This window comes from Eumetopias jubatus, unplaced genomic scaffold (genome assembly GCF_037043125.1).
Source record: "Eumetopias jubatus isolate StellerSeaLion01/CBP00866 unplaced genomic scaffold, mEumJub1_p1.0 scaffold_8, whole genome shotgun sequence".
Lineage (NCBI taxonomy): Eukaryota > Metazoa > Chordata > Mammalia > Carnivora > Otariidae > Eumetopias > Eumetopias jubatus.
Window position 1 is genome coordinate 96,486,374 of NW_028274814.1, and position 17,293 is coordinate 96,503,666.

A 17,293-nucleotide genomic window follows, 5' to 3' on the forward strand; every position below is an offset into this window, starting at 1 on the left:
ACTTAATCCCTTCCACAATCATTTGAATTAGGTACACCGGGTTAAGTATTATTATTATTATTATTATTATTGTTATTATTATTTATCATTTGACAGCAGAGGAAACTGAAGTTCAGGTATTCTGGTAGAGGGCTCTGGGAAAATTCCCTTGGGAACTAAAACTCTCAGAGCAAACATCATTTTAAGAATTTAACTTTCTATCTTTGATATCCACTGTCTCTTAACCAACCCTACTTTGCCACGGCATTAACCAGTGGATTTCCTTCTCTCTGTGTAGTAGGCTGGTGCTCATGCAACACAATGTTCTTGGGCCACTCTCCTACTCAGCTCAGTACTTCGGTTACTATCGGCTGAGCTGTACGTGTTCACCAAGGGGTACTTAAATTCAAATCTTCTTATGGCAATTGTAACTCATTAGTGAAGCCCGGTAATTTAATTTTACGTAAATTAATGAAACAGGAAGGTGCAGAGGAAAAGGGAATTGTTCTAGGAAATAATTGTACAAGTTAAATAAGTTTTTCATTGGAAAAAAAAGGACTCAGTAGAAAAAACTGTAGTCAAATCAGGTACAGGTGACAATGATGAAAGTTAGTGCAAAGTTTGAAAATCTATGGAGGATTCTACATGCATAATTCCTTTACAAACATTTCTGTGTTCTCTCTCATTTTAAAGAAACTGAAATGGGAAATTTTGATGATGTATAAAGGGCATGATTTGCATAAGCCATATGATCTAGAACTCCAGCTTCGGACCAACACTAACAAAACAAAACAAACTGAGTCCTATGAAAAAATGAACAAATTTTAGTGTGAGCAAATGTACATGTTTTAAGATAAAGTAAAGCATTAGAGTTCTGTTGTTGTTTTTGTGAGTTTTCTACTAACTTTTTTGGCTAATTGTGTCAAATAAGAGGGCTTCTAACTATAGTTAGAAGTAAAGCAGGCTACAATTGAGTAAAACCTAGCAAATTAAAAATTAAGGTGCAGTTATATTTGGAATATAAACATGTTTGAAAGGACAGGTGAGTAATTTTGCTTGAGAGCCGTCAGCCTCTGAATTACGAGCCACCCTTAATTGTTTGGGCAGTACAAGCAGAGGAAATGGGAATGAGAGATTAGCTGTCCAGCATTGCTAGGCAGTGCTAGGCCAGGCTGCCTCTCTAGATATTATAATAGCTAATTCTGGTCCTAAAGGAAAGCTGAAATGAAAACTGGTCAGCAGGCTCCCCTGTCTACCTGCCGGGCTGGCCTTCCACATTACCTTCCTTGACCTTGTTTGGACAGACACCTGGTTCTGAGACTTGCTTTGCTTGGGGTTTTTGTTTTTTGTTTTTGTTTTTGTTTTTTGTTTTTTTCATTCTTGGTACAGGCATACCTTGTTTTATTGAGCTTCACTTTATGTGCTTTGTAGATCCTGCATTTTCTACAAATTGAAAGTTTGTGGCAAGCCTGCCTGGAGATGCCTTCCTGGAGTTTATTAGCACCATTTTTCCAACCGTTTTTGCTCGCTTCATGTCTCCATGTCACATTTTGGTAATTCTCACATATTTCAAACTTTTTCATTATGATTACATTTCTTATGGTGATCTGTGATCAGTGATCTGTGGTGTTACTATTGTCATTGTTTTGGGGGTTCCATGAACTATGCCTATCGATACTTGGGTGTGCTCTGAGTGCCCCACTGACTGGCCATTTCCCGTGCCTCTCCCTTTCCTGGGGTGTCCCTATTCCCTGAGACACAACAGTATTGCAATAAGGCCAGTTAATAACCCTACAGTGGCCTCTTGGTGTTCGTGTGAAAGGAAGAGTCGTACGTCTCTCGCTTTCAATCAAAAGCTAGGTATGATGAAGCTTCGTGAGGAAGGTATGTCGAAAGTCGAGATAAGCCGAAAGCTAGGCCTCCTGCACCAGTTTGCCAAGTTGTGAATTCAGGGCAGAAGTTCTTGAAGGAAATTAAAAGTGCCACCCCAGTGAGCACACGAATGATAAGAAAGAGAAAAAGCCTATTGGTGATATGAGAATACTGGGATTATTAAATAAGAGCTTGGCAATTATTCATTTAGTTATTAGAAAGTAGAAAGGTTCGTGAAAATATAAAGCCTGGGAATTTCTAAAGATAACACCACCTTCATTTTTTGGGGAGGAAATGATTTTTGTCTATTCCAAACAATGACACTCAACACAATTGAAAGTTGGCACATTTTTGGTAAACAGCATTTTCCTGGTAGTGTGAAGCTTACTGCATATTTCTTTTGAGCCAGACTTCTCAGTATCATTTTGATCTGCAAAACATCAAAGTTTCCTCTATGGAATTATATTTACATCATGGAGTGTCTGGACTGAAAGGAATTTTTAATTTTAATTTAATGAGTAATGCTTTCTACTCAGATTGAAACAATGTGGCTAAACGTTGCTAAATGTGGCATGAGTTCTGGGTCATCAATTACTGTCTTTCATCCCTTGCTAGGTACCCTTCTTCTGGTTTTTGGCTTCTATGGCTGCTACTGAGAAGCTATTTGTTAGTTACTCTGTTGTTAAAATCATCTCTGTAGTGTTTTTTAGTTTTATAGTTGTATCTAGTTGTGGATTTATTTTTACTTACTAGCCTAGGATTTATGGTGCTTCTCAAATCTGACAGCTCATGTCTTTTATCACTTCTGGAAAATCCCTGGCCACTATTTTCTCAAATATTACTTCTTTTCTTATGTTCTCTTTTTTCTTCTTCTAAAATATCCATTAAATATACATTGGACATTTACATACTTCCCTCTAGGTCTTAAACTTTCTTTCATATTTTTGGTCATTTCAATCTGGGTAATTTCCTTAGCTCTATTTGTAACTCAGTCATTATTTTTATTCAGCTATGTCTAGCCTGCTATCACACCTGTCTAATGAAGTGTTCTTTTTAAATTTTAATATCTACATAACATTTATTTCTAGGACTCTTTGGTTTGTTTTTACATCTTCCTAGTTTTTTTGGGTAGTAACTTCTTCCCCTGTCAAGCTTTTAATCTTATATATTGTATGCTTAATTATAAAAAAAATAGCCTGTATTTATAGTATCTATTATTTTCATTTCTTGTGGTCTACTTTACCTGCTTGTTGCTTCTTCTGATTTTTCTTTATGTTGTTTATTTACTTGTGTTGTCTCATAATTTTGACTTGTGAGTTTATGTTTGGCTGAGCTTTTTCTGTTGAAATTCTGTGAGTAAATCCTGGGAGTGTATGCATCCTGAAAGCTTTTGCATTTGTTTCTGTAAAGTGCCATAGAGCGTTATTAACCCAGGATTACGTTTTACATTAATTGTTCTCCTTGGCATTTCCTGGTTTTCGAATGGTGAATACTATAGAGAACATTTTTATCTATCTCACGAGAAGACCAGATTTAGACGGATTAATTTCCTGTTATAGTCCTCTTTTGGTCGGCAGGTTTATTTTTGTGGCTCACCTTTTTACTGAAGGCACAGCCCTTGCAGGAGCTCACTCTATGGAAGGTCTCCATTCCAGCTCTTGGCTCCTGCAAGCTCAAGGCTTTGTCTCCAGTTCTTGTATTGTCATTAAAGCACAAGTAACCCATAATTCTCTGGCTTTATGCCTTTTATTCAGTTTTTAACTGCTAGGACTTTTTTCCCCCCAAGCTCTGTTAGGCATGCTATTTTTATTTTACTATTTTATCTGTAAAACATCAAAGTTTCCTCTATAGTATTATATTTACATAATGGAAGCTCTGAACAAAAAGGAATTTTTAATTTTAATAATGAGTAATGCAGTCCACTCAGATCTAGGAAATGTTGTTAATTTATGTTTTATATTTTATGTTATTTTAAATTTTATCTAGTATGACTAGTTTTGTAATGGGAGGTTTTTCAGATGATCTAGCCTCTTTGTATGCAGGAATGCATATACACAGAGAATACACCTTCTAAACTTGAAGAGTCTGTTCTGAGTAGGTAAAATAAAGGCAAAGTGTCATGGATATTAAACAAAATGTCATGGATATTAAACTGCAGGAATTATCAGTGTCCCAATGTGTTGATATATTGATATGGGTGAAACAGCTGAGAATATTAGGGGCGATTTTTATTATGCCTCCTCAGGCTTTCATATAAGATTCATAGAAATATATTTATTCAGTAAGCTATATAGTTAATTAAGTATATAGCTTCACCTACTGACCCAAAATACACTTTTTTTCTAGGATAGATTTCAGAAAAAAATCCTTTATCTACTGTAGCAAAAAATGAAAGAAGGCAACAAGCTTTACAAAACTTATGAATTGCTGCTTGTGAGCCTGGAGTTTCTTGATTAGCACAAGATTATACTATACTGAAGGGTTATAACTCACCAAAAAGGTATAAGGGAAAGCTCGGTTTTCTTCAATTCTTATTGTCATCGTGAAGCTCTGATACAGTAACTTTGACAAGAAAGCAAACACAAATGCTAACTAAAATACAGTAAATTATTCCAGTGAGATGCCCTAAAATGTAAGCAGTACATAGAACCCCTTGGGAATTACACAATTCTGTTTTTATGATGTAAAGTACTGAATGAGTGTTCTGGAAGCTAGACCCTTAGGAAAGACTGCTGGTATGGAAATAGAATCTAACCTTGTCTCTCTCTTGGATTTCCTGTTACGAAGATATGGAAAAAGTTGCTTGGCTTTTGTAGCTTCCTTCAAATCTCCCTTGCTCAGTGGGGCTTCATCCCTCCTCCCCATATCATACAAGAGCTTACTCTCCCCCCACCATCCCTCCGACCGCTCAGCATACCCAATCTCCTTATCCTACCCACCTTGTTCCCCCATACCATTTATCCTTTCTAGTTGCTACAGTTTTATGCATTTATTATGTTTATTGTTTTTTAATCTGTCTTCCCCATTAGAAAGTTAAAATCTACCAATGTCAGGCATCTCTGTATGTTTTTTTACTAGTATATTACCAACAACTAAAGTAGTATCTGTCACATCGTAAGTGTTCAAAAATTACTTGGGATATGAATGAGTAATTTTTTTTTATTTCCCTGCTTATAAATCGGAGTGATAATTCATAGCCCCTCATTTCCTTATGGAGATATGTGAGATACATGTATGTCAAGTATACTGATTATTCTGATAGAAAGCTGCCATTCATACAATGACACCAACGACCATTCTTGGAAGCATGAAGTGAACTTGTCTTTAAATGTCTTAAAGTTTCCATCTTAAATCTGTTCCGAAGTACATGGCAATTTTCCTTATACAATATCTCTTCTATAGCAACAGAAAATTTATAACATTCACTACTTGGGTAAAGGTCATACCTCATTTTTTTCTTTGAGTTTTGTGATCATGACAATCACGGGACTGTCTTCCTGCCAAACCATCTGCCAGAAATCATTCACGGTGTTGATCATGGGGCCCTGTGTGGCAATGAATGCTTTCTCTTTGCCACTGTAGCCCTGGTTTGAGTAAAGAGACAAAAATACTGGATTTGAAATTCATGCCTTCCACTGAAAGTTTAGAACCAGTTCAGAACAAAATGGCTCTACTAGTCCAAACGCAACACCAGCTTTCACAGCTTCACTGGAGCACCATTCATCCGGATGTTCTCCCAGCAAGTCAAGCACAGCGCACAGTAGTGAGTGGCATAATGCCCCATTCTCACCAGAGCACCCCTAGCACCCAGAGCGCTGCAGCCAGAGACTCACAGGAAAGGAAGACTCAAGGTAAAGGACCTGCTACCAATGTCGATTATGACAAACGAACGAATAAGCTTGCTAGTAACCAAGTTAAATCAAAATTAATTCACTCTGAGGGGGAAAAAAAAAAAGAAGCCTAACAATTCCAAATAGTAAGTTGACATGCTCATCAGAAAGAAATTTATATTTACTTACTTACCCTAATATAATTAGCATTAATGTAGGTGCTCAAAGAATCAGTTACATTTTTTGGTCTTAAGCACACTCTGCTGAGGGGATCTAATGAAGAAAATAAGAAGGAATGCATTAGACAAATTTACCCTTTTTAAAGTTCCTCAGAACACCAGTAACTGTACATAGCACACTTGTTAATTTATATACTGACCATCAGGCTTGTGTCAATGTTTGCTGATGTGTCTGTGTGTCTGTCTCTTGATACACCTGTGTTTATTGAGGGACAATTAGGCCCATCTTGGCCCCTGTCGCTTAACACAAACCTTGCCCATAAGCTTGAGATGATGAGTTTATTCATCATGCTATTTTTTGTGGGTTTCTGATTCTTGACCTCATTTCTTTTTTATGCTCCTTTTCCTGTTCTTTGGATTTGGAATTTGTACCAGATTTTCTTACTTACTTCGCTCTTCTCTTCTGCCCAATAACAAACACTTGGTCTGGCCCAAATCCCCGTCCCTAAAGAAGCTGTCTTTGGTTACCATGTGTGGCAGTTTGTCCACCTAGAGCAGGAAAATCTGATATTAGGTAGATTGTTATAGTGCTAGCAACATTGTCTTAATTGTTCAAATCATTTTCCATCCAGAAGTTGAAAGGCTCTTTGCAAACCATGGTGTTATGGAAAATATGGTAGCTATTTTGACCAATGTTTACATAAATGAATTAAGATCAAATCATCCGTTTATGATTTCTTTAGTCTGACACACTCTGAGCCTCTTAAAGGTAAAGACGGAGATTTTTCATTATATCTAAGACTTAGTGTCTAGGACAGTGCTTATATTTATATATATATATAAATATATATATAGTAGACACTCAATAAATGTCTATTGCATTGATTTAGATGGTCCTTTCCATTTTTTAAAAAGTCAGTTCTATGCATTCCTCTCTAGTAATTGTTTTATTACTGTTCTTCTCTAGACAGGTAAACTTGTGAGAGCTGATCATACCCACTGTTCTTACCTCTTCCTCTAGAATTCAATCCTCCTTGTGTACACCCCAATTTATTCTAACCTTAGTTTTATGCAGAGACTACTTTTGCTGATGCCACCAATGACTCTTTTTGTTGACCTAAACCAAATAAGCCTATTGTGGTATTTTTTTCATGTTTTATCTTAATATTTACCATCTTATATTTTAAGTGCTTACATTTTGGCCTGCCCTCAATGAATTGTACTGAACCCCTTAAAGGCAAGAATTGTATTTAATTAACTCTTTTTTTTTGAAACTAACTTTTGTATCCTTTGCAATTTCTACCTGGCATGTGGCTCATAGAGTGCTTAATACCAGAATTCATTTCTATTAGAGTTGAAACACTGTTTTTGACTTTCTAGATTCCTTTTCTTTCTTAGCAAAGGGGACAGGAAAACTTTCATTCCTTTTCAGTATCCACCGACTCTTAGAAGCTTCCATAGGGCTCTACACCAGTGAGACTTGAAAAGAGGCCCACTCCCTTCAGTTTTTATAATGCCTACCATGTATATGATTTATTGGGAACTCAGCCCTATAAACTGCTTAGAAGCAGGTTTCTCGTCAAGTTAACTTAGTTTGGAAACTGGTAATTTATAAGATTTCCAAGTAGTTAGAGGTTTCCAAAAACTTTTTAAGCAAGAATGAACCATAGGACTGAGTAAGGGAAAACTGGCATCCTAACCAAAGCCTTTTAGCCTTTTTACTGTTAGATTGACTAAATAAAAAAAAGGAAAACTGGCATCCTAACCTAAAAAAGCTGAGGATTAAAGAAAATCCAAAACTTTATCATCATTGTCATCGTCATCATTATTTTCATCACTACTGTTATAATTGTATTCATTTTTTGCATTTTAAGTCGATATGTGTATTTTAAATCTATATATTGGTCAAATTCACTACGATAACCTTTTTTCAGGACAGGTATTTCTGGACTAGATGTTAAATATTTAGCATGCCACTTATGACACATCTAGGAAGTGGTAATAACAATTCTAACACTGAGCAATTTTTCTTCCCTCGCCTCTGCTCTTCCCCTTTTATTTCCTTCCTTCTCTGCTCTTGCTTTCCTCCTCTTTCATCTCCCTTTCCCCTCCCTCCCTTCTTCCTCTCTTATTCCTTCTCTTCCTTCTGCTCTCCTTCCTGTTTCTTTTTTCCTCTCAACAAATTATTGAACACATATAGATTTAGTGTACAGAACACATGAAATTTCCCCGTCTAGCCTCTTTAAAATACCTCTGGCAATTTAAGTCTTCTATTTAACAGACAAAATGGTACCTGGATCCTGATATTCTTTAATTTTTTTTTAAAGATTTCTTTATTTGAGAGAGAGAGAGAGAGAGTGCAAAGGGGAGGGGCAGAGGGAGAGGAAGAGAGAAACTCAAGTAGACTCCACAATAAGCGTGGAGCCTGGCGCTGGGCTCGATCTAACCACCATGAGATCACAACCTGAGCCAAAACCAAGAGTCAGACACTTAACCGACTGCACCACCCAAGTGCCCCTGGATCCTGATATTCTGACTGGCATCCTATCAGATTTTGCCAAAGGTTATTCTGTGCTGAAGATTTCTTCTCTGGGCAGAAATGCATTTGAGGTTTGGAGTCAAGAGGAGAAGATATTAGAGGAAAGAAGAGTTTATACTGCTAGTGTATCCCTGGGCAAAGACAGGGATGAGAGGGATAGCAAAGTTTTTCTAGACGAATTCAAGATAAGTGGGAAATGGGAGGAAGGGCAAGGACTTGGGTCCTCCTTCAAGGTGACTGGGAGTCACCCTCAGTTTGCTGCAGGAGGGAGAGAACACTCCAGGCCTGAATTATCCAATATGGTGCCCCTAGCCACACGTAGCTAACATTAAGTTAATTAAAATAAAATAAAACTTAAAAATCAGTTCCTTGGGTGCACTGGCTACACTTCAAGTGCTTCATTGCTATCTGTAGCTAATGGCCATCACATTGGAGATAAAGAGCATTTCCATAACGGTACCGGGTTTTGACGGACAATGCTGATCATGGCAATGCCAGATGGCGATTATATGGAAACTCACTTTTTAAGATCCATGTGAAAATTATAAGAGAAAACAGGGCTCTTAAATAGTCTGCTTTTGAAACCATAAAGTTTTCTTTCCCTAGTTAGTGTTATTATTTTCTGGAATTGGTTCTGGGGTTAATGATCAATGCACCCTCAATTAGGTGGAAGGAAAGGAGAAACTAACATTAGGTGGGGGCTCACTATTAGTGGGAACTTCCGTTTTCACATATGATTACTTAATTCTCTCCACGGCCCTACATAGTAATATTATTATCACTATCTTTAGAGATGAAGAAAGGATGGCACAGAAAGATTAAGTTGTCTGCCATAAACTATGAATGCTCCTGCCAGGGTAGGGAGGCAAGTCTAACTCCAATGTTTTGTTTGAGCCACACAACTTGTTGCCTTAACGAATGTCTCACTTACTTGCATATCTACTCTGTTCTGGGCACTTAATAGAACAGGAAACATAAGTAAGAAATATTACCAGACTTTAAGTTTTTAAATATGAAATGATGGCCAAAGTAATTAGAGTTTAATTAATAGAGTTCTTTAATTTCATCTATATTTTTTTAATTTTGTTTTATTATGTTATGTTAATCACCATACATTACATCATTAGTTTTTGATGTAGTGTTCCATGATTCATATGGTGTTTTATATTTGTATACATAAATTGCATGGAATAAATATATATGAAATTTGTTACTATACTTCATTGTTGTGCAAATAACTTCATATTTATGTGTGATCAATTTTTTTTCCCATTGCTTTTGTGATTTAGGACATAGACATATTTTCATCATTAATATTTGTTTATGTTGCAAAATAATGTGATATAAATTTACCCTTTGCACTTTAATCTACCACATAGAGTGTTCTGAGCCAGGCTGACATCATCCTTAGAGAAACAGCCATGATTTAATTTGTTCTTGGTCATCCATATTTCTGCTGCAAAACATCCTCCAAATTATATGGCCTCACTACTATGTACAAGCTGGAAGCTTTTTTTTTTTTAAGATTTTATTTATTTATTTGAGAGAGAAAGAGTGAGACAGAGACAACACAAGAGGGGGAGGGGCAGAGGTAGTGGGAGAAACAGACTCCCCACTGAGCAGGGAGCCTGATATGGGCCTCCATCTCAGGACCCTGGGATCATGACCTGAGCCGAAGGCAGACGCTTAACCCACTGAGCCATCCAGGCGCCCCCATGCTGGAAGCTTTTAAACTTGAGTTTATTACAGGTTAAAACAATTAAAAAAAAACATAATACTTGGGGGGCCTGAGTGGTTCTGTTGGTTAAGCATCTGCCTTCAGCTCAGGTCATGAACCCAGGGTCCTGGGATCGAGCCCACACTGGGCTCCCTGCTCAGTGGGGAGTTTGTTTCTCTCTCTCTCCCTCTGCTCCTCACCCCCCACTGGTACTCTCTCTCGTGCTCTCTCTCAAATTAATCAATAAAATCTTTAAAAAAACCCATAATATTTAAAATCTTAATCACTTTTAATTCTTTTATGTAATATTTCAAATTTATCCCATATTATAGTCTAAAATAATCCATAAGGAATAGCTTTCCATATAAATTCCAGTCTTCTCTGATGATTTCAACCAGTAGTGTGGCGTCCCCAAACTATAGTTACTAAATTATATTTTGTGCAACAGGGGGTGGGTGGTGCATTCAGGCTACAGACATTTTCAACAGAAAATCCATTATTTGCAACATCAGTTGTCAGCACAGGTGCCCTGGTTCAAGTGATCCACCCAGTTCTGGGAATGGAAAAGCTGACACAGGACTATGGAAGACTATGTCTGATATCATCTGGGCAGGAAATAGAGAAGGCTGAAGTTTTTTTATTTTTTTTTAAAGATTTATTTATTTATTTTAGAGAAAGAGAGAAAAGGAGAAAGAGTGTGTGAGTGTGGGGAGGGGCAGAGGGCAAGCATCTTCAAGCAGATTTCCCGCTGAGCCAGAAGCCCAACATGGGGCCCTGTAGGGCTCAATCTCATGATCCATGAGATCATGACCTGAGCTGAAACCAACAGTCAGATGCTTAACTGACTGAGCCACCCAGGCACCCATGAGAAGGCTGAACTTTAAATAATCCTAATAATTTCCGAATCCTGACATTAGATGGTTAAGTAAAATTGCAATGAATGTATTTGTCCTAATTACTTATATTTGGTATTTCAGATGAAAAATCTTGAGAGAGAGAAATACAGAGACACAGAGAAGCATACTTGTAACACACAGCACTTTCATCCCCTTTAGCCAGCTCTAGTTATAAAATATCTTTCAACAGGGACATTACTGTATAGACCCATTAAAAATATATTATAGTGGAGTGTTTCCAACTCCGCCAGAGGGGGAAGCCCAAAGACACCATTAACAGTAATTCTTGATATTACCATAAATATGGAGAATTTGATGTTTTATGAGTACATTAATGGGTTTAATTATACAGACTCTATTATTTCAATATCCATACTTTTAAAAAGTTTTGTGACTCCATCTTTCCAGAGCTATTGTTTTGAGATGTTTATGGATTTTACCAAAACCCCAACTATCTGTTGTCTAGGGACTGACAATGTTACATCCTCCCCAAAGCATTTTTGCCACTCTAAGCAGAATAACTCAGTCCTCTCTATACTCCTACACTACTTGGGCCAGATCTCAATTCTGGCTTTTAGTACAATGAACATAATTACTCATTTACATGACTCTCCCCTCTAGTCCATGACCTCCTTGATCTTATAGGCTCTTCCTTATATCTTAGTGGTTCCTGGCATCTGGCTCATGGTTTGACATCGATACATTTCATTGAGTTAAATTTAGTTTTTTCCTCAAAGATTTTATGTATTTATTTATTTATTTATTTATTTGAGAGAGAGCACAAGCTGGGGGAGCAGCAGAGGGAGAAGGAGAAGCAGGCTCCCTGCTGAGCAAGGATCCCAATGCAGGGCTTGATCCAGGACCCCAAGATCATGATCTGAGCCAAAGGCAGATGCTTAACCAACTGAGCCACTCAGGCATCCAAGTTAAATTTAGTTTTAACATTGTCTAAACAGTGTTTCTCAAAGTGTGGTCCTGGTATTATCTGTATCAGAATCACCTGGGTGTTTGCTTAGAAATATGGGGAGATGAACCATGAGAGACTATGGACTCTGAGAAACAAACTGAGGGTTCTAGAGGGGAGGGGGGTGGGGGGATGGGTTAGCGTGGTGATGGGTATTAAAGAGAGCATGTACTGCATGGAGCACTGGGTGTTATACGTGAACAATGAATCATGGAACACTACATCAAAAACTAATGATGTAATGTATGGTGATTAACATAACATAACATAAAAAAAAAAAATGGATTCTTGGGCCCAACAGCAGACTTACTTAAACAGAATCCCTGGGTGGGACCCAGGACTCTAGATTTTTTTTTCTTTCATCCATTAGGACTGGATTTTTATAAGGACTCAGATGATTATTATGAACAATGAAATTTTTTGGTGACAGCTTTATTAAGATGTAACTCACATACCAAACAATTCACACATTTAAAGTGTGCCATCATGGAGTTCTTTTTCTTTATTCACAGAGTTGTGCAACTGTCACCACAATCAATTTTGTAACATTTTCCTTATTCCCAAAATAAACTCCACAGCCTTTAGTTGTTTAGTGGCTATTTCTCATGCCTCCCAGCACTAGGCAACCCTTGAGACAGTTTCTGTCTTTACAGGTCTGTCAATCTGGCCACTTCACATAAATGGAATTATATAGTATGAGGTCTTTTGTGATGGCTTCTTTCACTTAGCATAATGTTTCAAGGTTCATTCATTTTGTAGCAGGCATTCCTCTTTATTGCTCAGTAATACTCCATTGTGTGGATATTCTACATTTTATTTCTTTATTCATCAGTTGATGGATATTTTGGTTGTTTCCACCTTTGGGGCTTTTATAAATAATGCTGTTATAAACATTTGTGTATAGCTTTCTAATATCAATACTTTTTAAAAGTCTTTGTGGCTCCATCTTTCCAGAGCTATTGTTTTGGAATGTTTATGGATTTTGCCAAAAACCCAACTATCTATTTGTCTAGTGATTGACAATGAAATGTTTTCATTTCTCTTGGTTATATGCCTAGGAGTAGAATGTCTGAGTCATATAGTAAATCTAGGATTTGCCTTTTGAGGAACTACCAGACTGTTTCCTAAGTAGCTGCACCATTTTACGTCTCTACCAGCCATGTGTGAGGGTTCCAGTTTCTTCCCATCCCTGCTGGCACTTTCTATATGGTCTACCATTTTTATTATAATCATGTGGATGTGAAGTGGTATCTCATTGTGGTTTTGATTTCCCTTATGGCTAATGATGTTGAACATCTTTTCAAATGCTTATTGACCATTTGTATATCATTTATGGAAAAATGTCTATTCAAGTCCTTTGCCCATTTTTAAATTGGGCTGTCTTTTTATAACTAAGTGGTAAGAGTTCTTTATACATTCTAGATAGATGTCCCTTATTAGATGTATAATTTACAAATGTTTTTTTCCCATTTTGTGAGTCCTCTTTCTATCTTCTTGATGGTATCCTTTGAAGAACAAAAACTTTTCATTTAGTAAAATTCAATTTATCTATTTTTTGTTGTTGTTGCTTATATTTTGGTGTCATATTTAAGAACTTATTGACTAATTCAAGGTCATGAAGATTTACTTCTGTTTTATACTAAGAGTTTTATAGTTTTAGCTCTTACCTTGGGTCTGATCCATTTTGAGTTGATTTTTGTATATGGTGTGTGGTAAGGTCCAACTTTATTTTTTTAAAGATTTTATTTATTTGGGAGAGAGAGAGTGAGCAAGAGAGAGTGCACAAGGAGTGGGGAGGGGCAGAGGGAGAAGGAGAAGCAGACTCTTCTGATGAACAGAGAGCCCGACATGGGGCTGATCCCAGGATCTTGGGATCATGACCTTAGCCGAAGGCAGACTCTTAACCAGCTGAGCCACCCAGGCACCCCCATGCATTTAACTTCATTTTTTTGTATGTGAATATTCAGTTGTCTCAGCACCTTTTGTTGAAAAGACTATCTTTGCCCATTTAATTGTTTGATGAAATCAGTTGACCATATGTGTGGCACAATAAAATTTAAGAACCATGTGTCTGCTGGAATTCTGAGCTGACCATTATAAGAAGAGTAATACAAGATAAAGTTATGAACCTCAAAATACCTTCATGGTTAGTAGTCTTGATGTGCATTCATAACTCCAAATTTGGTGTGTATGGAGAAGTTGAGAGGATGGGAAATGATGAGGTAAGAGTGAATGGGGAAGGCTTGTGCTTTATAATGCAAACTACTCAATCCAAGAAACTTACTTGGCAAAATGGTCTTATAGCGATTTTTAGTTCCATGACGTGGAATGTCAATTTCTTTGGGATCCACGAAGTTCATTGGTATTTCCTGCAAAAATAAATGATATCAAATTAGTGTATCTAAAGCTGCCACAAAGAAAATCTTCACAGGGGGCCATCTGATCCAGGGCCCTCCTGAACTTCAAAGTCATTTATAAAACAACAAACTACCACCTCTGGTTGACCAACACCCTTCCTTTCATAAACATATTAGCTGCACCCTGGCAAGCTGACTCTAAGAAACAGCTTTCTGTGTTAGAAAGTATTATTTTACATATGGTTATTAAAGAAACATATAAAACTTTGATTAGATTTTTAAAATTCTGTTCTGACATAATTGCTAGAAATATATATAGACAGCTGAAAATTGACAATGTATTCAAATTTTTTAAAGATCTTTATATAAGTTACCAAAAATTTCACTATGATGGATTCTCTTTTAACATTGTATGACTTTTTTAGGATTATTAGAACCTCCCTCCCCAAATGGTAAATACAAAGGGCGTTTTTGTTGATTCAAGTGACGGCAATATGTTTTTTTGTATTAAGGAATGGTTTATAATTGTACTGTTCCATTTGGTTTTTATTTTGTTTTGTTTTTTTACTTTTTTTATTTTTTAAATTTAAATTCAATTAATTAACATACAATGTATTATTGGTTTCAGAGGTAGAAGTCAATGATTCATTGTACTGTTCCATTTGTCATTGTAAATGCAATATTTTTAGTGAAGGGCATCCGGACACTGTTTTCTCCCACTTAACAAGAATATAAATATTTTTACTCGGAATATATGTCATGGGCCTCAAATGATTGCAGAGGGAACAATTAGAGCAGAAATGGCTTGGTGGAAATGAATTAGATTAAAAGCTGAGCATCTGTAGATGACTGGGACAAAAAAAGGAATAAGCCAAAGTTTTCAAAAGGGTCGAAACAAATATGTAAGGATTTGATTATACAAAATAGTATGATCTCCAGTTAAAATTCTGCAAAAGATTGCTTAGATAAATGTTAATGTGAAATAAAGGAACTTTTATCTTTAGATCACATGAAATACTATTTTCGTTACTTGAACTTTCTCCAGTGGAAAATATAACTCAATAGCCTAATAGTCATTGGAATGAAAGAAATTATCTATAAATTAATTCAAATTGTCCTAGTTTTCAGTCAGTGTGGAAATTTGAGATCATGAATTTGAGATGTGGTCTACAGAGAGGAGTAGCTTAGTTTTTAAATATCCTTTCCTAAACTTGCATTATTTTAGATATTTATAATATTCATCCCTACTCTCTGCTCCAACTAAATAGTATAACTTCTCAGTTCCAAGTTACCAAAATAAGCAAAATTGTTGAATGTTCAGTAGAAAGCATATATTTATGTTTGGTAATTTCAAACAGGTCAATCTGTTTTGGCAAAGCCACGACATATTTATTCCTCCCCTGCTTCTTCCGGCTTTCTGACACGCACTGACAATGACCATCTTCCAGCATTATCATTCTCTTTGATACTCCTTGTTGGCCTCTTCTTTCCTTTAAGGACTTATCTCAAAAAAGCTATCTGTAGTTCTAGAAAAGAATATTAGGTGTACTTTGGGCTAGCTGCGTGATCATTCACTGGTTCTTTCATCTTACTAGGTTTTCTTCATATGTGAAAAGATGACACACTACAATGTCCAATGTTAAAAACTGCATGTTCATGTTTTACTTTGGATGCTTAATAATAGTTGATGGGACTAATGGTAAATCTAGCCCATTACGAGATATTTCATCATTAGAGTGGTTGCAAATATCTGAACAGACCCTGGAATGATCAGTTTATTAAAATCAACAGACATGGCTTAAGATGTATTTAAGATGTAAAGTGATCTATAAAATGGATATTCCCTTTGGACAATAATTAGACCTAAGAAGGTCTAAAGCTCTCTGGTAGACATGTGTTTTTCCAAATCAACTTACCACCAGCAACACCGATGGGCTCCCTGACTTTTGGCTAAAATTCCCAATCATCTTTAGCCCGCATCTGGTTTTCCCCTGTGTTCCTTATTTCATTAAAGGACACTATATGCGTCCTGTTGCTCATGTCACAAACTGGGGTACCATCCCTGACTCCTTCCTTTTTCTTGGCTGCCTCACCCAATTCAGCCCCCCTTCTCGCAGATTCCTATAGGTTTTCCCCATTTTTACTACTATCTTAGTTCAGACCGTCATGACAGTTCCACAGGATTATCTCTAGAGCCACCAACATACCCCTTTCTAATGATTCCTCCACTGCAGATAGGGTGATCTTTTTATAATTCAAGATAAAGTCCAAACTTTTAATATGTATTAAGATTCAGGTTTCTTTTATACCTCCAGAGGCTCAAACTTTGCCCCTTCCCACCTTGGTTTCAGTGCTCCAGTCAAACTGAACAATTTAATTCCCCCATGACAGCAAGGCTGTTCCTGCTTTCTGGAATGCCTCTTCACTGCCCAGTTCCTTCTTGCCACTTCTTTGCCTGACCAGCTCCTATGTACTCTGTCTCAGTTTGGTCATCATATTCTAGTTTGAACACTTATCAGTAGTTGATGTGATGTGGGGTGGATCTAAAACCTTGTACTTAACCTTTTAAACTGTAACCATTTGTTTCCTGTAAGCTGCTTGAGTAGAGAACAGTGCCATTTTAGTAGGGTCTAGTTTATCAAAATACCTACTGAAGAGTGAACAATAAACAGCAGGCTCACCATGAATTCACTTTGGAGTAAATGTGAACTTGCCACGATGTCCCTCAGCTGTGATCTTGTGAGTATTCGGCTGGCTGACTGCAGATACTCCATTGCCACCTTCTCCCGTGGGGTTGGGATAGCCACAAAGGGTTCGACATTCCCCAAGCTACTCATGTCCAATGTAAGAGATACGTTGGACCCTCGTCTACATTGGGGAAGAAGGTTTAGGAGACACACGAGTTATTTTGATAACACAGATTTGTCTTCCGTACATACATACTCACTATTCAGTGAGAA

The 17,293-nt window shown here is 37.0% G+C and overlaps 1 protein-coding gene across 1 annotated transcript in view; it reads right to left on the minus strand.

Moving 5' to 3' along the window:
- PTPRR (protein tyrosine phosphatase receptor type R) overlaps window positions 1-17,293 on the minus strand; it is a 240,372-nt gene that overhangs the window by 28,019 nt on the left and 195,060 nt on the right. The window contains exons 7-10 of the mRNA XM_028110864.2: window positions 17,015-17,201; window positions 14,261-14,345; window positions 5,875-5,954; window positions 5,298-5,435 (exon numbers count right to left, since the gene is read on the minus strand). Coding sequence (XP_027966665.1) covers window positions 5,298-5,435; window positions 5,875-5,954; window positions 14,261-14,345; window positions 17,015-17,201 — 490 coding nt within the window. The remainder of the gene's footprint in view (window positions 1-5,297; window positions 5,436-5,874; window positions 5,955-14,260; window positions 14,346-17,014; window positions 17,202-17,293) is intronic.